Source organism: Bos taurus, chromosome 19 (genome assembly GCF_002263795.3).
Source record: "Bos taurus isolate L1 Dominette 01449 registration number 42190680 breed Hereford chromosome 19, ARS-UCD2.0, whole genome shotgun sequence".
In the NCBI taxonomy this organism is placed as follows: Eukaryota; Metazoa; Chordata; class Mammalia; order Artiodactyla; family Bovidae; genus Bos; species Bos taurus.
The window spans coordinates 47,636,387-47,661,979 of NC_037346.1; the positions used below are offsets into that span (position 1 = coordinate 47,636,387).

The 25,593-nt window shown below is 36.9% G+C and overlaps 1 protein-coding gene and 1 non-coding gene across 8 annotated transcripts in view; both read left to right on the forward strand.

Annotated features, from left to right (window-relative positions):
* Positions 1–25,593, forward strand: part of TANC2 (tetratricopeptide repeat, ankyrin repeat and coiled-coil containing 2) — a 363,973-nt gene that overhangs the window by 235,704 nt on the left and 102,676 nt on the right. For all 7 annotated transcript variants that reach the window (XM_010816367.4, XM_005220895.5, XM_005220897.5 and 4 more), the window contains 2 exons: positions 1,561–1,824; positions 13,826–13,951. In XM_010816367.4, the coding sequence (XP_010814669.2) occupies positions 1,561–1,824; positions 13,826–13,951 (390 nt within the window). The remainder of the gene's footprint in view (positions 1–1,560; positions 1,825–13,825; positions 13,952–25,593) is intronic.
* Positions 22,134–22,205, forward strand: TRNAC-ACA (transfer RNA cysteine (anticodon ACA)). Its single transcript has one exon. It is a non-coding gene; the product is annotated as a tRNA-Cys (tRNA).

Here is a 25,593-nt window from a genome sequence, read left to right on the forward strand (position 1 = left end):
TATCTGAGGAAAAGGGCTATATTTCTGGAATATATACCAGGGTAAGACCACACAGATACAAGTGAACCTTAGCCAGCTCTTAATTTGGAACCTAAGGATAAAAACTTCTGCTAGGACACACCACCAAAAAAAAAAAAAAAAAAAAAAACCCAGACATGAAAGGCAAAGGGTTAAATAACAGATACTTTCCATGTGGATCAGTCCTTTGAGAAACAGAAGTTTGCATTCTCCATCATTCAGGATACTGACCCTAGCAGCTGTGTGAACTCCAAGCTTCTAGCTAAGAATACAAAGTCAGATGAATCACAACATCTTTATCCCAAATGAAACTATACTTCAGTCAGATTTTTCTGAAAGAAAAATGTTGAAATGTATTTTAAATGAGACAGTTTCTATAAATTAGGATAAGAAACATGCATGTGTTTAAAAAGAACACCCACAGACACATAAACACATAATATAAATATACACTGTATACTATCACTGAACATATTCAGAGATTATAAAATATGCTGTAGAATCCATAAAATCTCATTGGGGAAGGTGTAACATTGTTTGTGGTGGCAGAAAGGTTGTAATCCATGGGGCTATTTATGACTGAAAGTCTGAATATATTAAACGAATTAATTAAGAATGGAGGAGAGGGTAGCTATTCAAGAAGTCTGTGTAGTGTTTCCTTATTTAGACAGATTCTTTCTCCTGTATTAGGGTCTACTTAAGGACTGTTTATATGTTCTAATTCTTTGTTACATGAAAATGGCCAGGAAATAATTTAAGTGAGGAAAAATATAGGATAAAAAGAGTATAAAGACCTTTTTGGTATCTTTCACACTGTCCAGCAATCCATGAAAAGTATATAAATTCCCTTTTGATGGAATTTGATAGGCCCTAGTTGTAAGTCCTGTAGCACTGATATATGAATTTCTTTTTGTTTGTTTGTTTTGTTTTTGTTTTTTAATTTTATTTTATTTAACTTCACAATATTGTATTGGCTTTGCCGTATATCAAAATGAATCTGCCACAGGTATACATGTGTTCCCCATCCTGAACCCTCTTCCCTCCTCCTTCCCCATACCATCCCTCTGGGTCGTTCCAGTGCACCAGCCCCAAGCATCCAGAATTTCTTTAATTCATTCAAATAAGAGTTGTTAAAGTAAATATGGAATCTATGTGAAAGAAAGTTATATTTTGGTTTCAGTTATTTAATTTCATGATGGAGGTACTTCCCTGGTGGTCCAGTGGCTAAGACTCTGAGCTCCCAATGCAGGGGACCTTGCTTTGATCCCCGGTCAGGGAATCTAAAGCCCACATGCCTCAATTAAGAGTTGCATGCCACTACTAGAGATACCACCTGCAGCAACTAATGATCCTGCGTGCTGAAACTTAAGACCCAGTGCAGCCAAATAAGTTTTAATTAAAAATAAATAAATTTCATGATGGAGATGAAATGATCATCGTAACTTTTTAAAAATAATGTTACTAATATTTTTATTATCTAATCGTGCATTTGGGTAATTATAAACAGATTAATCTCTCGGTTTTCATTTTACTCTTTTTCAGCTACCTTGACAAGCTATTCTGAAAACATGGAACGCACAAAATATGTTGGGGAAAGCAGTAAAGACTTAGGATCTGGAGGAAACCTAAAGCCTTGGCAGTCTCAAAAATCCAGCATGGATTCCTGTTTGTATCGAGTAGATGAAAACATGACGGCATCCACCTACAGTCTGAATAAGATACCAGAGAGGAATTTGGAAACCGTTTTATCACAATCAGTACAGTCTATTCCTCTTTATCTTATGCCACGGCCAAACTCAGTAGCAGGTAAGTTTTATTTTTTTAAATCACCATTTTACTGGCATATGTACTGAAATGAAGATTAATTCTGCTCTTACAATATTTAAATTTTCCGTTTATTTTCTTCAACTAAGCTATTATTTTGTGTTTGGGTAATATACTTGTGTATATCTTTTTGAACCTGGGGAAAGGTTCATGTTCCTTAAGTGACATTTTAATTCTGCTTCCAAAATACAGTTGTAAAATAAAAACATGCATAAAATCAAAAAGGAGCTTCCCGGGTGGTGCTAGTGATAAAGAACCCGCTTGCCAGTGCAGGAGACTTAAGAGACTCAGATTCAATCCCTGGGTCTGGAAGATCCCCTGGAGAAGGGCATGGCAACCCACTCCAGTATCCTTGTCTGGAGAATCCCATGGACAGAGGAGCCCAGAGGGCTTCTCTCCAGAGGGTTGCAGAGTTGGACATAACTGAAGTGATTTAGCACCCAAAATCTAAAAGAGAACCCATAAAGTATATTGTCAGTCTCTTCAAAGTCTTTTCTCACATCAGAAGTCTTTTGAAGGATTTAAATCTGAGATTTTAGGTTTTAAAAACTTTGGTTTTAAAAATATAATGTGGGAATTCCATGGGGTCCAGTGGTTAGAATTTCACACTTTCACTGCCGAAGGCTCAAGTGTGATTCCTGGTCGGGGAACTAAGATTCCACAAGCTGTGCAGTGCAGCAAAAAAAAATAAAAACCGTTATTAAATTGAAGCATATTTCAGTAGAATGTACATTATCAGAAATCATCACCTATAGTTTGAGAGTGTGGCAGGCAGGCAGCAAGAATTAACTTCCCCATTCAAATAGCTAGGTATTTTCGCAATACTCTGGCTATATTATCAAAGTAGCATCACGAGGTGCCTACATTGCCTGAGAATAACTCAGACACCACTAGCAGTCTCAGTCATAAGGGGGTGATACAGAAAATAAGTGGCTGGAATATGAAGCTGTTTTTCTTTAGCAGCTGTTCAGAACTACGTCAGGGGATCATTTTAACCCCACTAAGTTGCTGTCTAATAATTGAGACCAAGATTTTTGCAGAACAGTCAGGCACTCTGACATTATCAAAATGAACCATCATATCCAGACCTGGTCCAGACTACAAAGTCAAAGTTACATTTGTCTCTCTTACTTACCTGATGAGTGCCTAGATAGGTTTATCTCACTGACACAAGAAAATAAAATACTTACTGTAGGCAAGAGCTCCTAGTTTCCAGATGAAATTGTTTGTTATGCAGATGATAATGCGATGCTTCTTGACTTCCCCATCTCCCTTCTGAACCTTTTCTAAGCCACTACTCTGTTCCATCCTCTGGGAGACCATCAGCATCTGTCATCAGATGTGATTATGAGGAGAATGGCTCATCCAGAACATCAGTGACTGTGGAAGATGTTAATGCTCATTTCTCAAAGAGTATTCACTTCTATATAATGACAAAATTTTCTCTCCTAGGTTATTTTAAATACGGTGATCCCCAACTGTGATGTCATTTTAGAATCCTAGAATGCTATATAACATGAGAAATTGCTAGGTAAATTCAGTTTATCTGAAAGAGAAGCATTTAGATCCTTACATAACAATGGAAGCTAAAGCTACCAACCTTCATGGTGCATCCCAGTTTACTTCTTAACTAAGCCGCAGTGACTCCTAGAGAACTCTGGCTCTGTTGAGAAGGGCCCTGAGCACTTCTTAGGAAACAGAAGTGTAAGCTTCTTGTGTTCTCTTTTGAGTTTACTGAAGAGTCTATGAATTATTTCCCTTCTTGAGCATGAATGTCTGTTGAGATTCATTATTTTGCCCAAGGCAAACACTAACATTTGTTGTTTAGTCGCTAAGTCGTGTCTGAGTCTTTTGTGACCCCGTGGACTGTAGCCTACCAGGCTCCTCTGTCCATGGGATTTCCAGGAAAGCAATACTGGAGTGGGTTGCTATTCCCTTTTCCAGGGGATCTTCCTGACCCAGGGATCAAACCCATGTCTCCTGCAAAGGCAGGCAGATTCCATACCACTGAGCCACCAGGGAAACCCAATACTAACTTCAGGTTTTACATAAGTTGCCCACATGTCCATCAACAGACTGGATGAATGGTGTACAACAAAGAAAAATAATGTACTACCACTGCAGACAACATCATGGAGAGTGCATACTGAATGAAGTATATATATTTATATAAAGTTCAGAAAAACAGCCAAAGCTATGGCACTTCTATGGTGAAAAACTAAAGTAGTGGTTACCTTTGGTGGGAATATCAATTAAGGAAGCCTTCTCTATATTGATCTGAATGGTGGTTGCCTTGGTGTATACACAGATAAAAATTTATTGAGCTAAACATATAAGATTTATGTACTTTATGTATGTAAACTATACCTCAACCTAAAAATAAATAAAGTATATGTTTAGATTCTTGTCTTTCTAAAAGGGTTTTCCCTTGTCTTTGGTTTAGAAATAGCAGTCCTAGGTGACATAACTAGATCTTTGAAAACATACCTATTTTTTAGTGCTGATTAAAAATATTCAGATAATTTCAACAACTGGTTGATTTACTTAAAGCTATCAGAAGTTTGTTTCTTTTTATTGCAAAGAGTCAGAGAAGGCAATGGCACCCCACTCCAGTACTCTTGCCTGGAAAATCCCATGGATGGAGGAGCCTGGTGGGCTGCAGTCCATGGGGTCGCTAAGAGTTGGATACGACTTTTCACTTTCATGCATTGGAGAAGGAAATGGGAACCCACTCCAGTGTTCTTGCCTGGAGAATCCCAGGGACGGGGGAGCTTAGTGGGCTGCCGTCTATGGGGTTGCACAGAGTGCGACTGAAGTGACTTAGCAGTAGCAGTAGCATTGCAAATAGTATTCCATTGTATACCTATAGCTCCTTTTATCTGTCCATCCGCAGTTGATGGACATTGAGGGTTTGTTTTTTTGTTTTTTTTTTAGCTATTCTGAATACTGCTGCTATGAGCATTCTAGTGCAAGTCTTTGAGTAGATACATGTTTTCACTTCTCTTGAATAGACATCTAGGATTGGAATTGCTAGATCATAGGGTAAATTTATGTTTAACTTGTAAAGAAACTGCCAAAGTGTTTTCCAAAGTGTCTGCGCCACCCACAGTGTCTGAGGGTTCCTGTTTCTGTGCCTCCTCTCTGCCGTTTGGTATTGTCTTACCTCTTATCATGGTTATTCTAGCAGATGTGAAATGCTGCCTTGTTGTGGTTTTAATTTGCATTTTCCTAGTGACTAATGATGGTGAGCTTATTTTGTGTGCTTTTTAGCTATTCATATATCTTCTTTGGTAAAATATCTCTTTTTTTGATGGGTCCTCTGTCTCCCTATTATTGAGTTGTAAGAATTTGTTGTATATTCTGTATACAGATCTTTATCAGAGATATGTTTGCAAAATATTTTCACTCCGTTGCTTATCGTTTTGTTTTCTTATTGGTATATTTTGAAACATAAAACTTTTTAAAATTTTTATTCCTTTTTTGAAGTATAGTTGATTTACAGTGTTTCTGGTGTACAGCAAAAGTATTTCAGTTATACATATATATTTGTATACATTATTTTTCAGATTCTTTTCCATCATAGGTTATTACAAGATACTTAATATAGTCCCCTGTGCTATACAGTGGGTCCTTATTGGTTATCTATTTTTTATCTAATAGTGCCTATCTGTTTATCCTAAGTTTCAAATTTTTCCCTCCCCCCTTTTCCCTTTGGTAACCATAAGTTTGTTTCTGTATCTGTAAGCCTATTTCTGTTTTGCAAATAAGTTCATTTGTATCACTTTTTAGATTCCACATGTAAGTGGTAGCATATGGTACTTGTCTTTCTCTGACTTCACTTAGTGTGATCATCTCTAGGTCCTTTCGTGTTACTGCAGTGGCATTATTTCATTCTTTTCTATAGCTGAGTAATAGTCCATTGTGTGTGTATACCACATCTTTTTTACCCTTTTATCTGAAACACAAAAATTTTGATGACATCAGTTTATCTGATTTTTCTTTTTTGGTGCCTTTTTTTAAATCACTTTAATAGATAGGAAACTGTTTATATCAGATATCATAACAGTGATTTTTCTTAGTTATTGGGGTTTATTTTAATTTGGATATTGAAAATTATTTACTTACATACTTAAATGTTGTCTCCTATCTTCATTTCTGTCTCCCCTTCCCCATGTTAAAACATAAATGAAAGGTATAATATTAGTCTAAATTGTTATTCCTATAAACCTTGATTATTATGTTTTCATCTATCACAATGGTCATCTCATAACACTGGCTTTTCTGGCTAGCAGAGATTTTCCGGTTCTTAAGCTAATCATGCTTCTTCAATAGCTCTGTCCTGGGATTAGGATTAGATTAGGGTTTATACTGTCAGAGTAACATTTACTGTGTTGAACAAGATACTTCATTAGAGAATTATTTCTTGTCAGTATTGAATGTAATTCAAACTGACCACTAGTAACCTACAAGGCAAATCATAGGTCAGAAGTAGTTTGTATTGGGTTGTTTTCTCTATCTGGAAACCATGGTTTCACGTCCTCACACAGGGAGGAAGGTAAACCACATTTCTCAGGATTTCTCAGTTATTTTCAAATCTTAATAGGTTATACATTGAAAGTGTTTCCAGAATGTAGAAAGACAAAATTACTTTCACCTGCTAACTATTGGATGTGTGTAAATATTTGATAAGATCAGAGTTTCCAGTAGTTTATGTGATTAGATTTCTAAATCTGTTTTTGAAGTAAATTTTCTTAGCTCAGGAGGGTCCTCTCTTCTCATTTTAGCTCTAGAGATACATGTTTTGGACTTCCCCCGTGGCCCAGTGCGTAAACAATCTCCCTGCAAAGCAGGAGATGCAGGTTCGATCCCTGGGTCGGAGATACCCTGGAGGAGGAAATGACAACCCACTCTAGTATTCTTGCCTGAAAAGTCCCATGGAGAGAGGAGCCTGGCAGGCTACAGTCCATAAGGGTCACAAAGAGTCAGACATGACTGAGCAGCTAAGCACACAAAGCGAACACATGTTTTCCTTTACGTTCTAACATGTACATAGACGTGGTTCCCCAAAGTGGGGGAAGATCAGATGCTCAAATCTCCTAGGTGAACAGGAATAATTGAGGATTTCAAATACGAGATGACCTTGAAATAGGGGGAAATGTTAGTATATTATACTTACTAAATTGTTCTAAGCTTATGAATGAGATGGGGGTGATGAATGCCGATAATAAAATACTTTTTTTCAAACCCAGCTTTTAAATTTCCCTTCTTGTTTAAACTTTATCTCAGTGTGACTGATGTAATTATTTATTTTAGAGATTTAATGATGAATAATGATATGAAAATACCATTTGCATCACTTAAAAAAAACCTAGGGGATTAATTGTTTGATCGGTCCTTGCTGTGTTATAGACTTCTCGCTTCGGGAAGCAAAACATCCTCTTTAGCGTGAGCTTTATGGCATCTCTGTAAGACCACATCTGTCAGGGCCAGGAAATTGTCAAAGAATTTATTTGAGGCTAATGCAGGATTGAACTCTAAAGAATAAAACTGTTATTCGTAAGATTCTTGAATTTGAAAGGAATTGGAAAGGATTTGAGGCTTTTATAACACTTTTATTTGCAGGGAATAGAGTCAGCATGTATAAAATGCTGTGGTGGACTTTCCTAGAGTCGGACGGTTATGACTCTGCACTTTAATGCAGGGGACACAGGTGTAATCCCTGGGAGGGAAACTTAAGATCCCATATTTTTTTAAGTAAAAAATACTTTAAAAACACATGTATGCCTGTGGCGGATTCATTTTGATATTTAGCAAAACTAATACAATTATGTAAAGTTTAAAAATAAAATAAAATTAAAAAAAAAAAAAAAAACCATAGCCACTTACAGTTTTAAACAGAAAAAGATAGATAAACCACTTTAAGAATGTCCTTGATGACACAATAAAAAATTTTTTAATGTTTATGGTGATTTTTTAAAAAAATTTTTTTTGGAGATTTTCAACTCACTACAACATAAATTGAAGAAATATAGGTAATAAAAATTTTTGAGTAATCATGTCCTTTTTATTAATTACTAAAGTAGGTCTGATTAAATAAATATATTGCTCAATTAGATTTAGCTATATACTTTTAGAAACATAAAGATTCTTAAACAAGTGAAGTCTGAAGTTAATGTACCAATTAAAAGTTTCATATGCCACGTATGAAGATAGTACTATTGATAGTACTATTTAGTGAAAACAAAAACTCTTAACTTGAATAATGAAGTGATAAAAGGTGAGTTTTGACAGTCTAGCATTAAGGCTTGGGTTTTTCCTGGAGCAACTCGGTTTTCTGAATATAAATTTAGATATTTATGCAACTTTAAATTAAAATTCTAAAATAGGAAAAAATAAAAACTGTCTTTTATTGTTTTCAAAATGTAAATCGCTATTAACGTTTATTTTTAAACCTGTTGTGTTGGAAGGAGGTAGAGAACTCTTGTGGATTTGTGGTTGCATGGCAGAAATTATCAGAGTAGGCTGTCTGTGATCATCCTTGATGTCTTAAAATGAGATTGGCAATGAATTGGAGGGATATGGGAAGCAGGAGATGTTCACTTACAACAGCTGTCCTCAGTGCTTTGTGTGAAAATAAAAGAGTATCATGGAAACATCCAACAACAGAAGTCAGTTAAAATATAAACTCTCACCATCAACTTCTTAATGTTTGGAGCTGCACATTTTCCTAAGGAAAGGATCTTAAAAATCAGGTAAATGCCAAATGGGAATCTGGGGAATTTAAATGAATCCAGTCAGAAACTGGTGGCTCAGATGGTAGAGAATCCGCCTGCAACACAGGAGACCAGGGTTCAATCCCTGGGTTGGGAAGACCCCCTAGAGAAAAGAATGGTTACCCATTCCAGTATTCATGCCTGGAGAATTCCGTGGAGAGAGGAGTCTGGCAGGCTGCAGTTCATGGGGTCGCAGAGTCGGACACAACTGAGTGACTAACACTTTCGTTTTCAATCAGAAACTGTAATAAAGATTTTTACCCCCCCAAAAAAAGAAAAAAAAAACAGAAACAGGCTTTTCCACAGTCAGAATGTTGGCTTTATGAATCAGTGGTGTTGGGACAGCAGAGTGGCCTCTTGCCAGGCTGTAGCAAACATAAAGTATCATTCCAGGCTCCTGCTCGGGTCAGCCAGAACGTCAGTTATGCTACTAAAATGCGTTTGTGTAAGTGGCAACTGATATAAGAAGAAACGATTTAAACTGATTCCAAACTCTATAACAGAGAGTTGCCTCTGGAATGTCTTGTACCAAATGTTGTCTGCTGGATTTTTTTCCTGCCCACTTGTGTATTAAATTCAAGAAGTTTGTCAGTTAATTGTTCTGTCAGTGAGTCAGCTGTTCCAATCTGATGAAATCCCAGGAAAATATATGCTCCCTTTTCCACTTCCCTCTTCCTTCTCTGAAAACAAGGCCTTCCTTTTAGTGACATAGATTTTTATGGGCTTACTTTTTAAAAGCATTTTCTCTTTACATAAAATTTTTTATTGTTAATTTGTTTTTCTTCTTTTGTCAATTCACTTCAGCTAATCTAATTATCTTTTTTTTTTTTAAGCATCAACATATATACACTACGATGTGTAATATAGATAGCTAATGGAAGCTGCTGTATAACACAGGGAGCTCAGCTCCGTGCCCTCTGACAACCTGGAGGGATGGGGGGTGGGAGGAGGGGGTTTGAGGGAGGCTCAAGAGGGAGGGAACATGTATACTTATAGCTGATTCACACTGTTATACAGCAGAAACCAACACAATATTGTAAAGCAATTATCCCTCCAGTTAAAAACAAAAAAAAAAAAACCTGATTATCTTATATTTGTATCTGTATATGTTCATTACATATTATAGTACTAATTTAATTTGACAAAAGTATCTCGAAAGAAATCACCAGGACAATTTCACAGTAAAAGTGGCTCTATGAAGTGGGCATATGTATGTCCCCATAGATCTGTCACCAGTGTTCATGTAGAATGATGATGTGCAAGGTACCGTTGCTGCCAGCCTCCTTCATCCTTAGCTTTCAGATAACCTAGGGAGACAAAGCTGAATTTGTTATTCATTGATTGTTTAAGTGTAGCCAAAATGCAAATGTGTCTGTTAAACACAATCATTTAGTCATTAGACTAGCACTTATATATGCCAGGCACTCTTCAAAGCACTTGAAAATTATCAATAAACGAAACAAAGATTCTCACCTTCATGGAACTTGCATTCTCACCAGGGAAAGTAAAATAAACATAAATAAGTAATTTATATAGTACAATAGAAAGTGATACGTGTTCTAGAAAAAAGGAAAAGGTCAGCAGTTCCTGAAGGAAGATAGTATGAACATCATTGGAGCCAAGCATGTTAGCACAGTGATGTCTGCTCAACATTAAGCAGAGCGGTGAGGGAGGTGAGGACAGAGCCAGACAGATCTCTAAATCCGAGTAGGACTAGCCTGGAACTTAATTCTGTATGGAGCATTATTGCAGGGCTCTGAATTTAGGAATGGAGTTATCGAAGATGAATCAGACATTGCCTTCTTATCCTCAGGAACTCACTGTAATCTAGGAAGAGAAGACAGACATGTAAACAATAAGCTGAATAACACAAGTTCTAATTAGCCATATATGTATGTGATTGCTGAAAGGGAGAAGCAGTTAATTCTGACTAAGGCAGCTATCAAGGAAACAGAAAAAGGGTAGCCTGAGCAAGTTCTGACAATAAGTGAAATATTTGACAATGTGTGACAGAGACTTTTTCTCAGAAAGTGGCTTGCAAATGGAAAAGATTACTGTGCTGTGACTGTGCTGAAGAATACAGCTCTGTACAGTTAGTGAAACAAGGGCCACAGCACACAGTCTCCTGGCTGATCTTCCCAATATTTGTCTCACATGCCTCTAAATACTGTATTTGAAGGACAAGAATTTTGAAGATGATTTAGCAGAAAGAAACAAAGTAAGACTAAGGAGAATAGTAAGGAAAAAAGACAGTAAAGAAATTATTTGGGATTATTTGATCAAATAGTGATGGATTCAGAGGCCAGCAAAAAAAAAAAAAAAAGATACTAATTGCTAAAATAAGAAAAGCATTGAATGTTTTAATAGACTTCAGTCAGTTTACTTTCAGTCGCTCAGCCATGTCCGATTCTTGCAACCCTATGGACTGCAGCATGCCAGGCCTCCCTGTCCGTCACCAACTCCAAGTTTATTCAGTCCATTGAGTCGGTGATGCCATCCAACCATCTCATCCTCTGTCGTCCCCTTCTCCTCCTGCCTTCAATCTTTCCCAGCATCAAAGTCTTTTCAAATGAGTTAGCTGTTCAGATCAGGTAGCCAAAGTATTGGAGTTTCAGCTTCAACATCAGTCCTTTCAATGAATATTCAAGAACTGATTTCCTTAATAGACTTGGGTAACCATAACTCAGTTGCAGTCCAGATTAAAACAATAGTTTCCCATTGGTTTCAGGATCTCGGCCCTGGATCAGGACTTCAGAGCTATTGTGCTTAATATTGAATATCTCTGCTTTTCCTTAGTTCAGTTTGCCTGTGAGTATTTGGACTTGTAAAGGAATGAACTGTTATTCAGCTCAGTGATTACAGTATTTTTTCTTTTTCTTCTAATGTCTTGTGTCTGAATTGAGAAATGTGCTCAATATGTTTTACTACTTTTTTTGTTTTGTGAAAAAAAAGCAATAGAACAACTGATATTTATTTTCTAGGAATTACTGAGGTAAAGCATAGTTTAATAAAACTTAAGTTCACACTAACATTTATATTTTACAAAAGCTGCCAATAACTCATCAGTGAATTTAAGAAATTGAACATGTAGAACGAAAGCTATGCCAAAAGATTTTCTAATACAAAGTAATTAAAATGGATTATGTAACTGTTACTTAGTTTAAATCTATACTCCCTGTATAGATCTCCTGTAATTTAAAAGATTCATAAATAGATATAATGTATAAAAAGAAGAGATTTTATGTTTTTAACAAAACTTTTTGCTATACTCCATGTTACGTGTTTCTATTATCATTCTGCCTACTATCAATGAAATACACATTCTCTTTTTATTAAAACATGTCAAATCATTTTAGTGTGTTAGCACCCCAGTCGGGGTAGTGTCATTGTGCCTGGCATTTTTAAATAAGAGATTAGATAGTTATCTGTTCTGGATAGTTTGATTTTCAGAATGCATAAATCAAGATTATTTTTTATTCTTCTGATATCCTCTTCCCCCCTCTGGTATGTAATGTGGTATTTGTCTTCCCTTTCTTGATTCGAGTTCCTTGGACTAACTTTCAGAGACTTTTATTTCTTTTTAAAAACTATATGTGTAATTCAGATAAATTCCTTTTGTCTGAGTTTCCAGTAGATCCAGGTAAATAAAACAGTTGCAGTAATTGAAGAGTGAAGGGGACACGTCTCTTGCACTTGTTTTTGCATTCTTTTCTCTCTTCCTCTCCCTCTCTTCAATTTTCTCCATCTTTTCTTTTTTCAGCTCATGGAACACTTTGTAGCTCTCTGTGTGCCACTTTACATAACCCACTTTCTTGTTGTTTGCGTCCTGCCTTGTTTGGGGATGTGGACAGTGCTTCATTGGGACTCAGCAGTCAAGAGGGATCTCAGTGTGCTTCTGCTCCCCTACTCTCTATAAAACAGTCACAGAGGCGGACCGGCAACAAAGCCCGTGAGAACAAAGCCTGGCGCATAGAAGGCCCTCAGTAAATCACCGTCGTGGAGTTACTGAACTATCCCCCAGCGCACCCTACATAGTTGGCAACAGACTGAATGAACAGTTATTTAAAACATACATTTTTTACAATTTTATTTATTTAGGCTGTGCAGGGTCTTCGCTGCAGCGTGGGCTGTGCTGAGCAGGGGCTTCTCTCGCTGCTCGGCGCTAACGCTGGGGCACACGGGCTTCAGTAGTTGCGGCTTCCGGGCTCTAGGGCACAGGCTCAATAGTTGTGCTGCACGGGCTCGTTGCTCCATGGCATGTGGGGTCTTCCCAGACCAGGGAGTGAACCCGTGACCCCTGCATTGGCAGGCAAATTCTTAACCACTGGACCACCAGGGAAGTCCTAAACAACCATTTTCTGACTGAAGTTTGGTGTTTTGTTTTGTTTTGTTTTTTAAAAAAAAAACTTGTCTTCAGCACTTCCTGATTCTTGATTTCTTCACTTTTCTCTTCGTTATGAGTGGACCCAACAACTCTGAGTGTATAGCAGTGGCATTACATTCCCACTCTCTTCTACCATTTTCTCTCTTTTGTGGCTAGGTTAGGGGTTAAAAGATTTACAGATGCAATGGGAAGCCATTATTACTTGATTATCTTCAGAGAGCAACAACATGTTTTTTGGAATTCATGGACATTGGCAGTTCCCTAAATACTAACATTTCCATAACATCTTACGGGGGGGTGGGGGGGGTGGCGGGGAACCTGAATGAACTTTTTTGGCCAGCCCAGTATGTCCAGTTCTCTGCTCATCGTCCCGGGTGTCCACCTTTCCATTATATACATACATATACACACATGTAAACATTGTTTTCATATTTCATTCTTTACCATGAAGGGAAAATGTCGAAGATAGAGTTTCGTGATTCTTTTACAACTTAATATAATCTGGAACAGATCTCTTCACTGATGGTGTTTACACAAATGGGTTTGTGACCCAAAAGAAGCAAACACTAATCATCTGTGCTGTCAGGTAATGTGTTTGCCAGCCCGTTGGAAGTATTCTCCATAAACTCAGGCATTTGATAGTGAAGAAGGAGCTGCAGACAACTCTTGACATGTTTCTCTGGCCCGTATTTCAGACATTGATGAGGACTTTGAGTTGAGCAAATTCTCGGTAAAGTGTCTGCTCTCATTCCAAAGTTTGGAGATACAGACTAACTGAAAGTTTTCTAAACTTCTGTCTTCTGACCAAGCTCTTCTGTCTTATCAGCCACAAGCTCTGCCCACTTGGAGGACCTCGCTTACCTGGATGAACAGAGACATACCCCTTTGAGAACTTCTCTTCGAATGCCAAGACAGAGCATGGCCGGTGCTCGCACGCAACAGGATTTAAGAGGTTAGAACCACAGAAGGGCATTGCATGGGGATACCCAGGGGAAAATGGAAATGGGTGGTAGGCAAAAAGTTCCTTTAGTTCCAATTTTCACACTTATGTAAGCCTCCCTTAAGATGTGAGCATGTCACCAGTTCACTCTGCTGTCTCTAGAGAGAAAGATGAACATAAATATGTTGTAATCATCATAGAAAGGCAGTGGGATTACCAACAGTTGGAAGCACTGATTCCTTGAAATTCTGAAAGAAAGCAAGTGGAAAGGGCTGGTGTTGATGGGGGAAAGTCTTTTAAGGTCTTGGATCTTAGAAGTAATTATTGATCAATTTCAGCCCTCACCCTATTTCAGGTGAATTTGATGCTGTTATGTGTTGCATTAAAGAATGCATCTCATTTACAGTCTAGTGGCCATTTCTAGTTAAATAAAATACTTTGATTTTCTTAGAATTTTAGTGCCTCTAGTCCTGTTCTGGCAGCATGTAAACAACTTATCCTTTCCCACTCAGATCCCTTCTTTACGCTCTTTGTGCTTCTACAGTCAGGCACCTGAGCTTTTTGAAGACTTTCATTTCGTTAAAACCACAGTCTAGTTGAGAAGCCTGTTATTGGTATCTCTGCTTGTGCCTCTTGTTTGCACAAATGAACCAATCTGTGATAGCCTTTAACAAACGGTCTCGCTTTTTCTCATATCTAGTAATCCATAGCTCTACTACATCAGGTGCAGCTTATTTTATCTTTAGACTGTCTTCATCTTTGCTCTGTTCTCCTCACCCCATCCCATGCTTTGCTACCATATGCATAGTTCACACAAGAAGGGACTCAAAAAACACATGCCCGCTGTCCATTCTGGAAGTCATTATGCTGATGGTTTTTCATTGATGGCTAGGCAACTATGAGCATGAAGTAATTGGTTGTGTTGCTACAGTTACCATACCTGTCACCAACAGTGGTGAGTTGATACCCTCATTCATGGTTTTAGTTCCCAATCTTGTCCATCCTGCTTTTCATCATTTCTTCAGTTAGCCACATACTAGTTGCTTATCCCAGAAAGTGGAATTACGTCAAGTACTATTTTGATGCTGGTAGATTATGTCCAAAGCCTGAATAAATTTAATCAAAGAGCAAATAAATTATTTGTGCCAAGGCCAAAATGCATGGCTGTAATAAAGAAGATTGGCTACAAATGTTAATCTTATCTAGACCTTCAGATTTGATTGAAAATCTGCCACATTAGCATAACCTTACATTACATTCTGAAAAACATACTGATATTGTTGATAATATTTTCTCTTTTGCTAGTCATTAAATAATGGGTTTGACACTACATCAAAAACAAAATTAATGACGTGTATTCTTTGTATAATGCAGCTGTGTATTTTTTGGTAGTGTACTTTAAAATTTTTTTCTAATTGGAGGATAATTGCTTCACAATGTTGTATTAGTTTCTGCTGTAAAACAAAGTGCATCAGCTGTGTACATACACATATATACCCTCCCTCTAGAGCCTCCCTACTACCTTCCCCACCCCACCCCCATCCCACTCCTCTAGGTCATCAAGAGCGCTGAGCTGAGTTCTCCGTGCTGCACAGCAGTTTCCCGCTAGCTGTCTGTTTTACAGATGGTTCAGCTGTGTGTTTTTGAGACCTCTTCATGTTGGGCTCCACTGATACTTGATGGCACATGTCTGCTTTTAGTATCTAAAGATTTAGTAAGATCTTTGACAAATACACTCTGGTGAGTTTGATGTTTACACATAGATGTCAGCTGTGTAAAGAATACAACAAAAATCTTTTCCATTTCACTGAGCTTCAGCCTAAAGTGCATCCAAAGATTTTTTCCAAAACGTACCTAAATCTTTAGGAAGCTCTCCACCTGAATAATGCATTCCTCACAAAACTAATATCCTATCCCTTGCAGATAGGGTTTCAACTTACTGTTTACATTCATACTTAAAGATGGAGTTTGTCCATTGTAGGGAAAGAGCAAATCAGCCAAGATGGCGTGGTCAGTCTCCCTCGCCCCACACCCTCTCGCTCTCGCCCCACATTTTGTGAATAATGATATGTAACAGCTAAGATCACTTATAGCACTGCACATGCACATTACAAGGTACTCGCTTGACCACAGGCCACGTATGTTCTGTAAGCAAATATAAGCTCCACCTGAAAAAGTCTTTGTGGCTGCATTATGGTGGTGAGGCTGCGTTAAGGCTGTGTCCACTGGGTCAACCACAAGAGGAGAGAATACAGCATTGTCTGCCGCTGCAGCTGCTGTGCCACTCAGGAGAGAATAAACGTGTTTGCAGTTCCTAGGACTCCTTGAGTTTTCTTCCAGCTTCCCTGCTCCCACCTTGCTTACCCTGGGCTCAGTGAACAGTGTGCACAGGGAGATACAGTGAGACACTTGGTGTAGTTGACAGGATCAGCGAGACATCCATTGATGAAGATGCTGCGATATTATGATGTTAGTGTTTCAGTTCCTTAAAGTTGTCTTTTCTTTTGCGTTTTAGCAGTCAAAGGTTGGAACATGCCATCCAGATGAGTGCATTAATCCATGAGATGAGTGTTTACTAAGAAGTATTTTGTCTTCTAAAATTAGTTTGTTAATTTAGAACTTTGAGGCCCTAGACAGTAACCTTCCCTCAAAAACATGTTATCTTGATTACTGTTTACAAATGAACTCTGTAGCTTAGACATCGACAAGAAAGGAAAGCAAATGAGGACAGACTTCCTTGTGTTTCTGTAGACCTGTTTGGCAAGCCTTTATAACTTGTGATTGTTATATCGAAAACATTACATTTTATTATAGATATAGAATCATTGTTTTCCTGGCATAATTTTAAAAAAACATGTCACGTCACATTTTCTAATTTTATTTAAAGGAACATACAAATTGCAGTTGTATTTCAGTTTTATATCTTTCCCTAACTCTGGTTATGATTGAAGTAAAGGAGCTTTACCCCCAAAAAGTAATAAAGTGATTGAAGACCTTTTTTAGTGTACATTAAGATATATCTTTCTGCATTAGAGATATATCTTTCTATATTTTAAAGTATAACTCAAACAAGTCCTGTTAGATAGTTTTTCAATCACAGTTCTGGTTTTAAATGAACCTGAATCTTCACAGAAGATAGTTAATGGTCATGTACAATGTAGTATATCCAGTAGGTATTAAAATTATGGACAGATTTCAAGTATAGAGATTATCTGAAATAAAATCCCTTGAATACATGAAGAGGTGGCAAGCATTGGACATGTCATACAGGGGTCCCATACTAGTTTGTTTAGAGCAGTGATTCTCAAACTTTTTGGTCCCAGGAACTCTTTACACACTTAAATTATTGAGGACCCTACAAAGTTTGTGTTATGCCAGTTATACAAATTGATATTTGCCACATTAGAAATTAAAACTGAGAAATTGTTAAAATACTTGCTCTTTTTTTTTTAAATAGACCCATTGTGTGTTAACATCATGTAAGCACTGAAAAATTCCACCCTACCCTTGTGAGAGAATGAGAGTGGAAAAAGGCAAATAACCTCTTAGTATTATGAAAATAGTGTTGCCTTTGTGGACCCCTAAAAGCGTCTTAAGAAGCCCCAGGGGTTCCAAGATCACACTTTAAGAAAAACGAATTTAGAGGATACCATTGTAATTGACAATTAGTTTTATGCCTTTAAGGATCACACAGTCTGTTTGCAGAAATCTGAAAAAGTGTAGTTTGAGAGTTGGTTAGAAGTTATTCATGGACATGGCTTAATAGTATAGGCATAGTTCATTTAGCAGTTACCTTAATAATAACTGCAGTTGTTTGACCATAATAATAGTCTTTTGACTGCTTGAAGCAGAAGTTGCTGGGATAATCCAGGAGCTACAGTTTGGATCTTCAAGTTGGGCATTAGTATTAACATTTGCTTCATTAGTTAAAAAAAAAAAAACACACCTTTTTTTTTTTCTTCACTTCTCAAGACAGCTGTTTTGAACAACTGTTCTAGCAAAATTTGTTTCCAGAGACCCAGCCCAACAATGAGAAGGAGGTCACATGAGTGCACTGGTCAGAGTCTTAGTTCAGCAAGTTAGTAGTTTCCTAGCTGGCAACCATCCAAGAGCTTGAACTCTAATGACAAAAGGCTTATAGTAGATTGTGTCCCAGTGCAGAGGATACAGCTGACCAACCTACTGCAGGTGCCTTTCGGGTCCCAAAGCCGGAATGTCCTTGACAGATACTAATTTGAAACCTTCAAGTGTTTAACTCAAGTCTTAAAAATTGTTTTGAGGGTCCACTTTTAATTTAATCACACTGTGTAAATGAGTTTCATGCTAGACCTGAAACTTCTCACTCTTTCTGACCATCCTAATGGAATCTCTTTTTACCCAGAAAAAGACGGAAACTAAGTTTGCTGTCCAGTAAAAGGAAAGAAGAGGGTGTTGGTTTTTATGGATAAATGTTTTAAATCGTATGACGGAATATATAAATGGAACCAGGGGCGTTAAAATACGCAGAGCATACCATAGCATAATGACTTTGAATAGGTAGCTACTTGGGGTAAATTAATAACAGATTATTAATGATAAGATGCTGGAAACTGCCTGATATGAAATCACACTGTTGTGCTTAAAGAGATTATACGTTCCTTATTAAAATTTCATTTCTCGATATGTGTTGGTTTCCTTAGGACTTTTACTAAATCCCATTACATAAATAGCCATTCACAGGCATTAGATTTAGGTAATAGCAGCTTTAATAGATACTAGGTTGGCGGGCGTATATGCAAATGATAGTCTTGACTCACTGGCAGAACTGATGTGAAACTGACCCTGCCACAGTTAACTTGGCTTTGTCAAAGCAAAGAATTGAATTTTTATCAAATAAAATCAGTGCTTCATGCCATTTGTGAGTCCCTTCCTTTTCCAAAACAATGACTCCTTTCTAAAGATGACTAAGATGTATGTCATGAAGCTAATGAGCTTGCATTAAACCACTGAGTCACACATCCCTGAGGTTGCTTAGTCATCTTCATCATTGCCTGGCTTGCTCTCACATTTACAAGGGGATATTTCCATCAGTCTTTTCTGCCTCACTGTTCATTGTTTTATTTTTACAAGATTAAATTTCTTTCTTTTTAGGTAAATTGAAAATCCAGAAATAAAGTTGCATGCGCATAACTGCCTATATATAAATATTGGAGTAGGTTGTAGGTTTTGGTTTATGAGGTGATACTCTCACCCCTAGCCAGCTCTTTTGCATAGTACCCTAAAATTTGAAAATGCAGTGCTCAAACTGGATATCTTTGAATGTCTGCTAGAAAAGGATTTATGCATTTTGGAGTAGTCAAACTGTAATTTTTTAAAACAAATCACTACTTGTTAAAGTAGCTAGAGACAGGCCCACAGGTCTGGTTTTTATGTAAACCAGCTTTAGTTGGTAAGTTTTATCTTAAAATTTGAAAGCATGAACAGTGGCTAATATACACCAAAGTTCCCCCAGAAAGACCTGAAAAGAAAGAATTAACCTTTGAGAGAGAGAAGAGTCTATAAGCCATTTAATCTTCTAACAGGCATGGATCAACCTCTTGCATTAAATAACACAACTCTTAAAGAAAGGCTGTGGAGTAACATGAAAGAAATTCTAATCATGATAATTAATTCTGCAGGAATAAATCACTGAAAATATTTTTAAATGCCTTAAGTGCAATAAAGAAAAATAAATAACCATTAAGCCATTTTTATGTTTTGATCTAAATTAGATTTAAAGGATGGCTTCCCAGTTAATCTTTCTATTTATTTTCTCCAAAAGTGACTAAATCTTATTAAAGTTACCATAATGCCAGGAAATTTATTTAGGTAACACTTTATAAAACATTTTTGATTCAGTAAAATGATCTTAAGCGTTCCAACCTTGCAGTATGTAATAAAATATTTTTTATGGAATAACTTCCCCAGATAGTAATAAAATATAGCACTGGAGAATTTCCTTTGTAGGTCATAGCTATTTCATCACTGAGTGTTCAGTCTAAAAATGTTTAATCTTAAATTTCAAGTAATTAGTCAGTTCTTATTCTCCAGTAAATATCTTACCTTCAAGACCAACAATCTAATAACAAAAAACATACTTTTTATCAGATGTTTCACATTTTAAAATCTTTACTGTTTTTATATTTTTCCTACATCTTGAGGTATTAAATGTGAAGAAACATGTAAAAAGTGGCAACATTAGGGAGAGTTGGATTTTCCCTATTTCTTTAACTGTTTTTCAAAGATCATTGTTCCCTTCCTGAAAATTCCACTCAGTAATGACTCCAAAGTTTTTCTCAACAAATGTTCTTCTCTAAGACCAATGTCTGAAAGCTGAAGTTTAATATTCAAGTTATTTAAACACTCAAAGTATTATTTCCCAGAGTAAAGTAAGCCTTTTACCTTTTTTATCCTCACAGTAATAGAATACAATAGACTTCCCAAAACACTAAGACAAATGCTGAGAATAGGAAACTTTTAAATAGATAACAAATGATAGCTTACATTTATTGGGGTTCTTATTCTTTACAGGCACAGCGCTAAGAGTTTTAAACATGTTATTTAATCCTCATAACTCTTTGATGCAAGTGGTAGTCGTAAGGGAATTGGGACTTAAGGAGGTTTATAACTTGCTTAGAGTTACAAAGTCTAGTCATTGCCAGTGCGAGGATTCATTTCATATCTGGTAGACTCTGGAGCCTGTGCTCTTAATCACAATGCTATCTTATATCAGAGACAATATAATATAAAAATCTTTACTATAATAATAGCAATACAATAGCTTATTGTGCTTAGTTCAGTACACTGGGGTGTTAGGAATGGGAAACAGTTCCGTATAAACACTAATTGCCAGATGGTGGTTGCCAAGGCCTGCAGGGAATGGAAAATGGGCAGTTGCTGTTCAGTGGGCATGAGAAGTTTGAGTCACAGAAGATAAAAAGTTTCTAGGAATCTGCTGTACAACATTGTGCTTATTGTTAATCATCTCATATGATTCAGTTCAGTTCAGTTCAGTCGCTCAGTCATGTCCGACTCTTTGCGACCCCATGAATCGCAGCACGCCAGGCCTCCCTGTCCATCACCAACTCCCAGAGTTCACTCAGACTCACGTCCATCGAGTCAGTGATGCCATCCAGCCATCTCATCCTCTGTCATCCCCTTTTCCTCCTGCCCCCAATCCCTCCCAGCATCAGAGTCTTTTCCAATGAGTCAACTCTTTGCATGAGGTGGCCAAAGTACTGGAGTTTCAGCTTCAGCGTCATTCCCTCCAAAGAAATCCCAGGGCTGATCTTCAGAATGGACTGGTTGGATCTCCTTGCAGTCCAAGGGACTCTCAAGAGTCTTCTCCAACACCACAGTTCAAAAGCATCAATTGGCCATCATATATCTTTTTTAGTGAAGTGTCTGTTCAGATATCTAGTCTACTTTTGCATTGGGTGGTTTCTTTTCTTACTAGTGACTTTTGAGAGTTTGTTACATAATTTGGATACCAGTCCTTTATCAGATGTGTGCTTCCCTTGAGAATCTGCCTGCGATGCAGGAGACCTGGGTTCCATCCCTGGGTTGAGAAGATCCCCTGGAGAAGGAAATGCCTGGAGAAGGCAACCCACTCCGTATTCTTGCCTGGAGAATCCCATGGACAGAGGAGCCTGGCAGGCTACAGTCCCTGGGGTCACAAGAGTCAAACATGACTTAGCAACTAAACCAGCCACCACCACTTTGCAAATATGTTTTTCCAGTTTATGGCTTGTTTTTTCATTGTCTTAACAGTATCTTTTGAAACAGAGGTTTTTAGAAGTTCAGCTTATGAATTTTTGTCTTTGATGGATTGTTCTGGCGTTGTATCTAAGATTTCTTTGGCAAACCAAAAGTCACAAATACTTTCTCCTATATTTTCTTCTAGATATTTTACAGTTTTATGTTTAGGTGATTGATTGATTTTGAGTTAATTTTATATGTGGTGCATTGTAGGTATCAGAGTTTTTGGTTTTTCTTTTTGGCACATAGATTTCTAATTGTTCTAACATTCTTCATTGCAGAGACTGTTCTACTGAATTCCTTTTGCACCTTTATACTGTCAAAAATCAGTCATCCATATATGTATGGATCTGTTTCCAGACCACTTCTGTTCCATTAATCTTTGTCTATTTTGATGCTAATACCACACCTCTGGGCTTCCCTGGTGGCTCAGATGGTAGAGCGTCTGCCTACAATGCAGGAGACCTGGGTTCGATCCCTGGGTCGGGAAGATCCTCTGGAGAAGGAAATGGCAACCCACTCCAGTACTCTTGCCTGGAAAATCCCATGGACGGAGGAGCCTGGCAGGCTACAGTCTATGGGGTCGCAAAGAGTCAGACATGACTGAGCGACTTCACTTTCACTTTCACCACACCTCTTGATTACTATAACTTGATAATAAAGCTTAAAATTGGGATTGTTAACCCTTCACTGTTACTATTTATTTTCAGGGCTTTTCTAGGTTCTTTGTATTTCCCTGTGAAACTTGTAAATTTCTACCCAAAACGTCTGCGGGAATTTTGACAGGGACTGCATTGGATCTGTAGATCAATTTGGGGAAAACTGACTTTTTATCAATGTTGAATGTTCCAATCCATGAACATAATGTGTCTCTCTATTCATTTAGGTCTTCCTTAACTTCTCTCAGAAATGTTTTGTCATTGTACAGATGTTGAAAATATTTTGTTATATTTATCTTTCAGTATTTTGTATTTCTTACGCTATTAAAAATAGTATTGCTTTTGTTCTGATTTCTAATTGTCCATTGCTAATCAACAATTATATAGAAGTACTATTGATTTTTTATTTTTGTATATTGTTCCTGTATCCTGAAACCTTGCTAAAATCACTTGTTATTTCTTATGGCTTTTTTATAGACTCTGTAGGCTTTTCTGCAGAGATAATCATGTTGTTTTGCAAATAAAGATAGTTTTATTTCTTCCTTTTTCTTTTTCTTGCCTTATTACTCTGACTAGAACTAGTACAATGTTGAATAGAAGCAAAGAGAGCAGAAATCCTTGCCTTATTCTGATCTTTGGGAGACAGCATTCAGTTTCTCACTCTAGGTTTTCAATAGATGCACTTTACTTTGTTAATGTAATAAGTTACATTGATTTTTCAAATGTTAAGCCAACTTTGAACTCCAAGTATAAAATCCACTTGATCATGATATATATTTTTTTATATTGGCCTCAATTTACTATAATTTTGTATATGTTTTTTGCATCCGTGTTCATGAGATATATTGGTTTGTAGTTTTCTTGCAATATCTTTGGCTTTAATATCATAGTAATGAGAAGGTAGTCTCTCTTTAGGTTTATAAAGAGTTTGTGTAAAATAGATATTATTTCTTCCTTAAATTATTGGTAGAATTTGTTCATGAAACCATTAAGTTCTGGAGTTTTCATTATGGGGAGATTTTAGCTGTCAATTCAAATATTTTATTAGATATACATTATTCAGGCTATGTGTTTCTTTTTTAGTGGGTTTCACTAGTTTGTGTCTTTTAAGAAATGTGTCTCTTTTATATAACCTGTTGAAATTTATTGGTGTAAAGTTGTTCATAGTATCCCCTTACCCTTTTAATCTTTAGTCATTTTGCCCATCATTTTTTATTCTCTTCTTACTGGTATTGTATGTCTTCTCTCTTTCCTTATTAGTCTACTTAGAGGCTTATTGGTTTTATTAAGCTTCTTGTGATCTTTTATTTTCATTAATTTTTTCTGTTGTTTTTCTGTTTATTATTTTGTTTATTTCCACTCTAATTTTTATTGTTTCCTTCTGCTTAACTTTGGGATTTTTTTCCTTTATTTTCTAATTTGCTGAGGTAAAAGATGAGGTCATTGACATAGACTTTTCTTCTATCCTAACATAGGCATTTTAATGCTATAAATTTCTTTATTTAGTAATGCATTAGCTGTAGTTCACAGATTTTATATTTTCACTTTTAAAATACTGTTTTGCTTTTTGGTTTTTTCTTCAACTCACTGATATTTCACAGGAATTTCCAGATATATTTCTGCTATTGATTCCTAATTTAGTCGTGTTATGGTCAAGACCATACTTTGAACAGCATGAATTCATTTAAATTTATTCACAATTTTTTATGAGCCAAAATATGGTCTCTCTTGATTAATTTTTCAAGGCATTTATAATACTTGTGTTTGGGGTGCCCTCCCCCGAGATTCACTAATTGACTAGAAGGACTTACAGTCCACAGCATATAGTCATTCCCGTAGTTATGCTTTATTACAGTAAAGTGGTACAAAGCAAAATCAGCACAGGAAAAGGATGCATGGGGCAAAGTCCAGAGGAAACCAGACAGAAGCTTCGAAGTATTCTCTCCCAGTAAAGTCACACAGGATGCATTTGATTTCTCCAGCAGTGAGTTGTGACATGTGTGAACATGAGAGCTTATAGGGTTCAGTGCCCAAATTTTTTATATAGACCTCCTTGCCTAAAACTTACCAAAATTCCAGACTCCCAGAAGAAAAGCAAACATTCAGCATAAACAGTCTTGTTTATACAAACAAATTAGGCACAGTGAGCCATTCTTTTTAGTTCTGGGAATCATGGGAATCCTCTTGAAATCCACATTCCCAAACTTCAGGTAAGGACCAGCCTTGCAAGCAGGCTTTCTCAGGGTAGCAGTCTCAAGCCTGTTATGGTAACTGTTTTGTTTGCTATAGTATAATTTTGTTTCTGTCCTCCCAGCCTTTATGTTATTGTTGTGAGACAGTTTACTTATCTAAATGTTATAATCCCCTCCCCCCCCGCCCCGCCCCATATAAAGGTCATTATCTTTTAAAGAGTTTTTTAAAAATCTTAGATGTTAATCCACACAGTTCCCATTTCTGGTGCTCTTCGTGTCTTTCTTTGTATTTTTCTATCTGGTGTCATATTTATTCTGCCTGAAGGACTTTTAACATTTCTTACGTTACAGATCTGCTGGTGACTAATTATTATTTTTTTTGCTTTTATATGTATGAAAAGTCTTTATTTCACTGTTATTTTTGAAAGATATTGTCAATGGGTATAGAATTCTAGATTGACATGTTTTTCTTTTTCTTTCCATAAATTAAAGCTTTAGGTCTACTACCTTTTCATTTGCATTGTTTTTGACAAGAAATCTGCTATCGTCCTTAGGTTTCTTCCTCTGTACTTAATGTGTCTTTTTATTCTCTGACTGCTTTCAAGATTTTTTCTTTATCACTAGCTGTGAGCAGTTTGACTATGATTTGCCTTGGTGTCATTTTCTTCGTGTTTCTTCACTTGAATCTCATTGAGTTTCCTTGATCAGGAAATTTATAGTTTTTGTCATTTTGAAAATTCCATCACCATTTTTCGTTAAATGTATTTTTTGTCCCCTACCTTCTGAGACTCTAATTACACTTAGTATTTGACCACTTGGAGTTGTCTCACTGTTCACTGATGCTTTTTTATTTTTTTTTAATAATTTGAAAATTGTTATCTGTTTTCTCTGTGTATTTTATTTATTTGTTTTTAGTTGCACTGGGTCTTTGTTGCTGCATGCAGGCTTTCTGTAGTTTTGGCGAGCGGGGTTGCTGTTCATTGTGGTGCACAGGCTTCGCCTTGCAGTGGCCTCTCATTGTTGAACA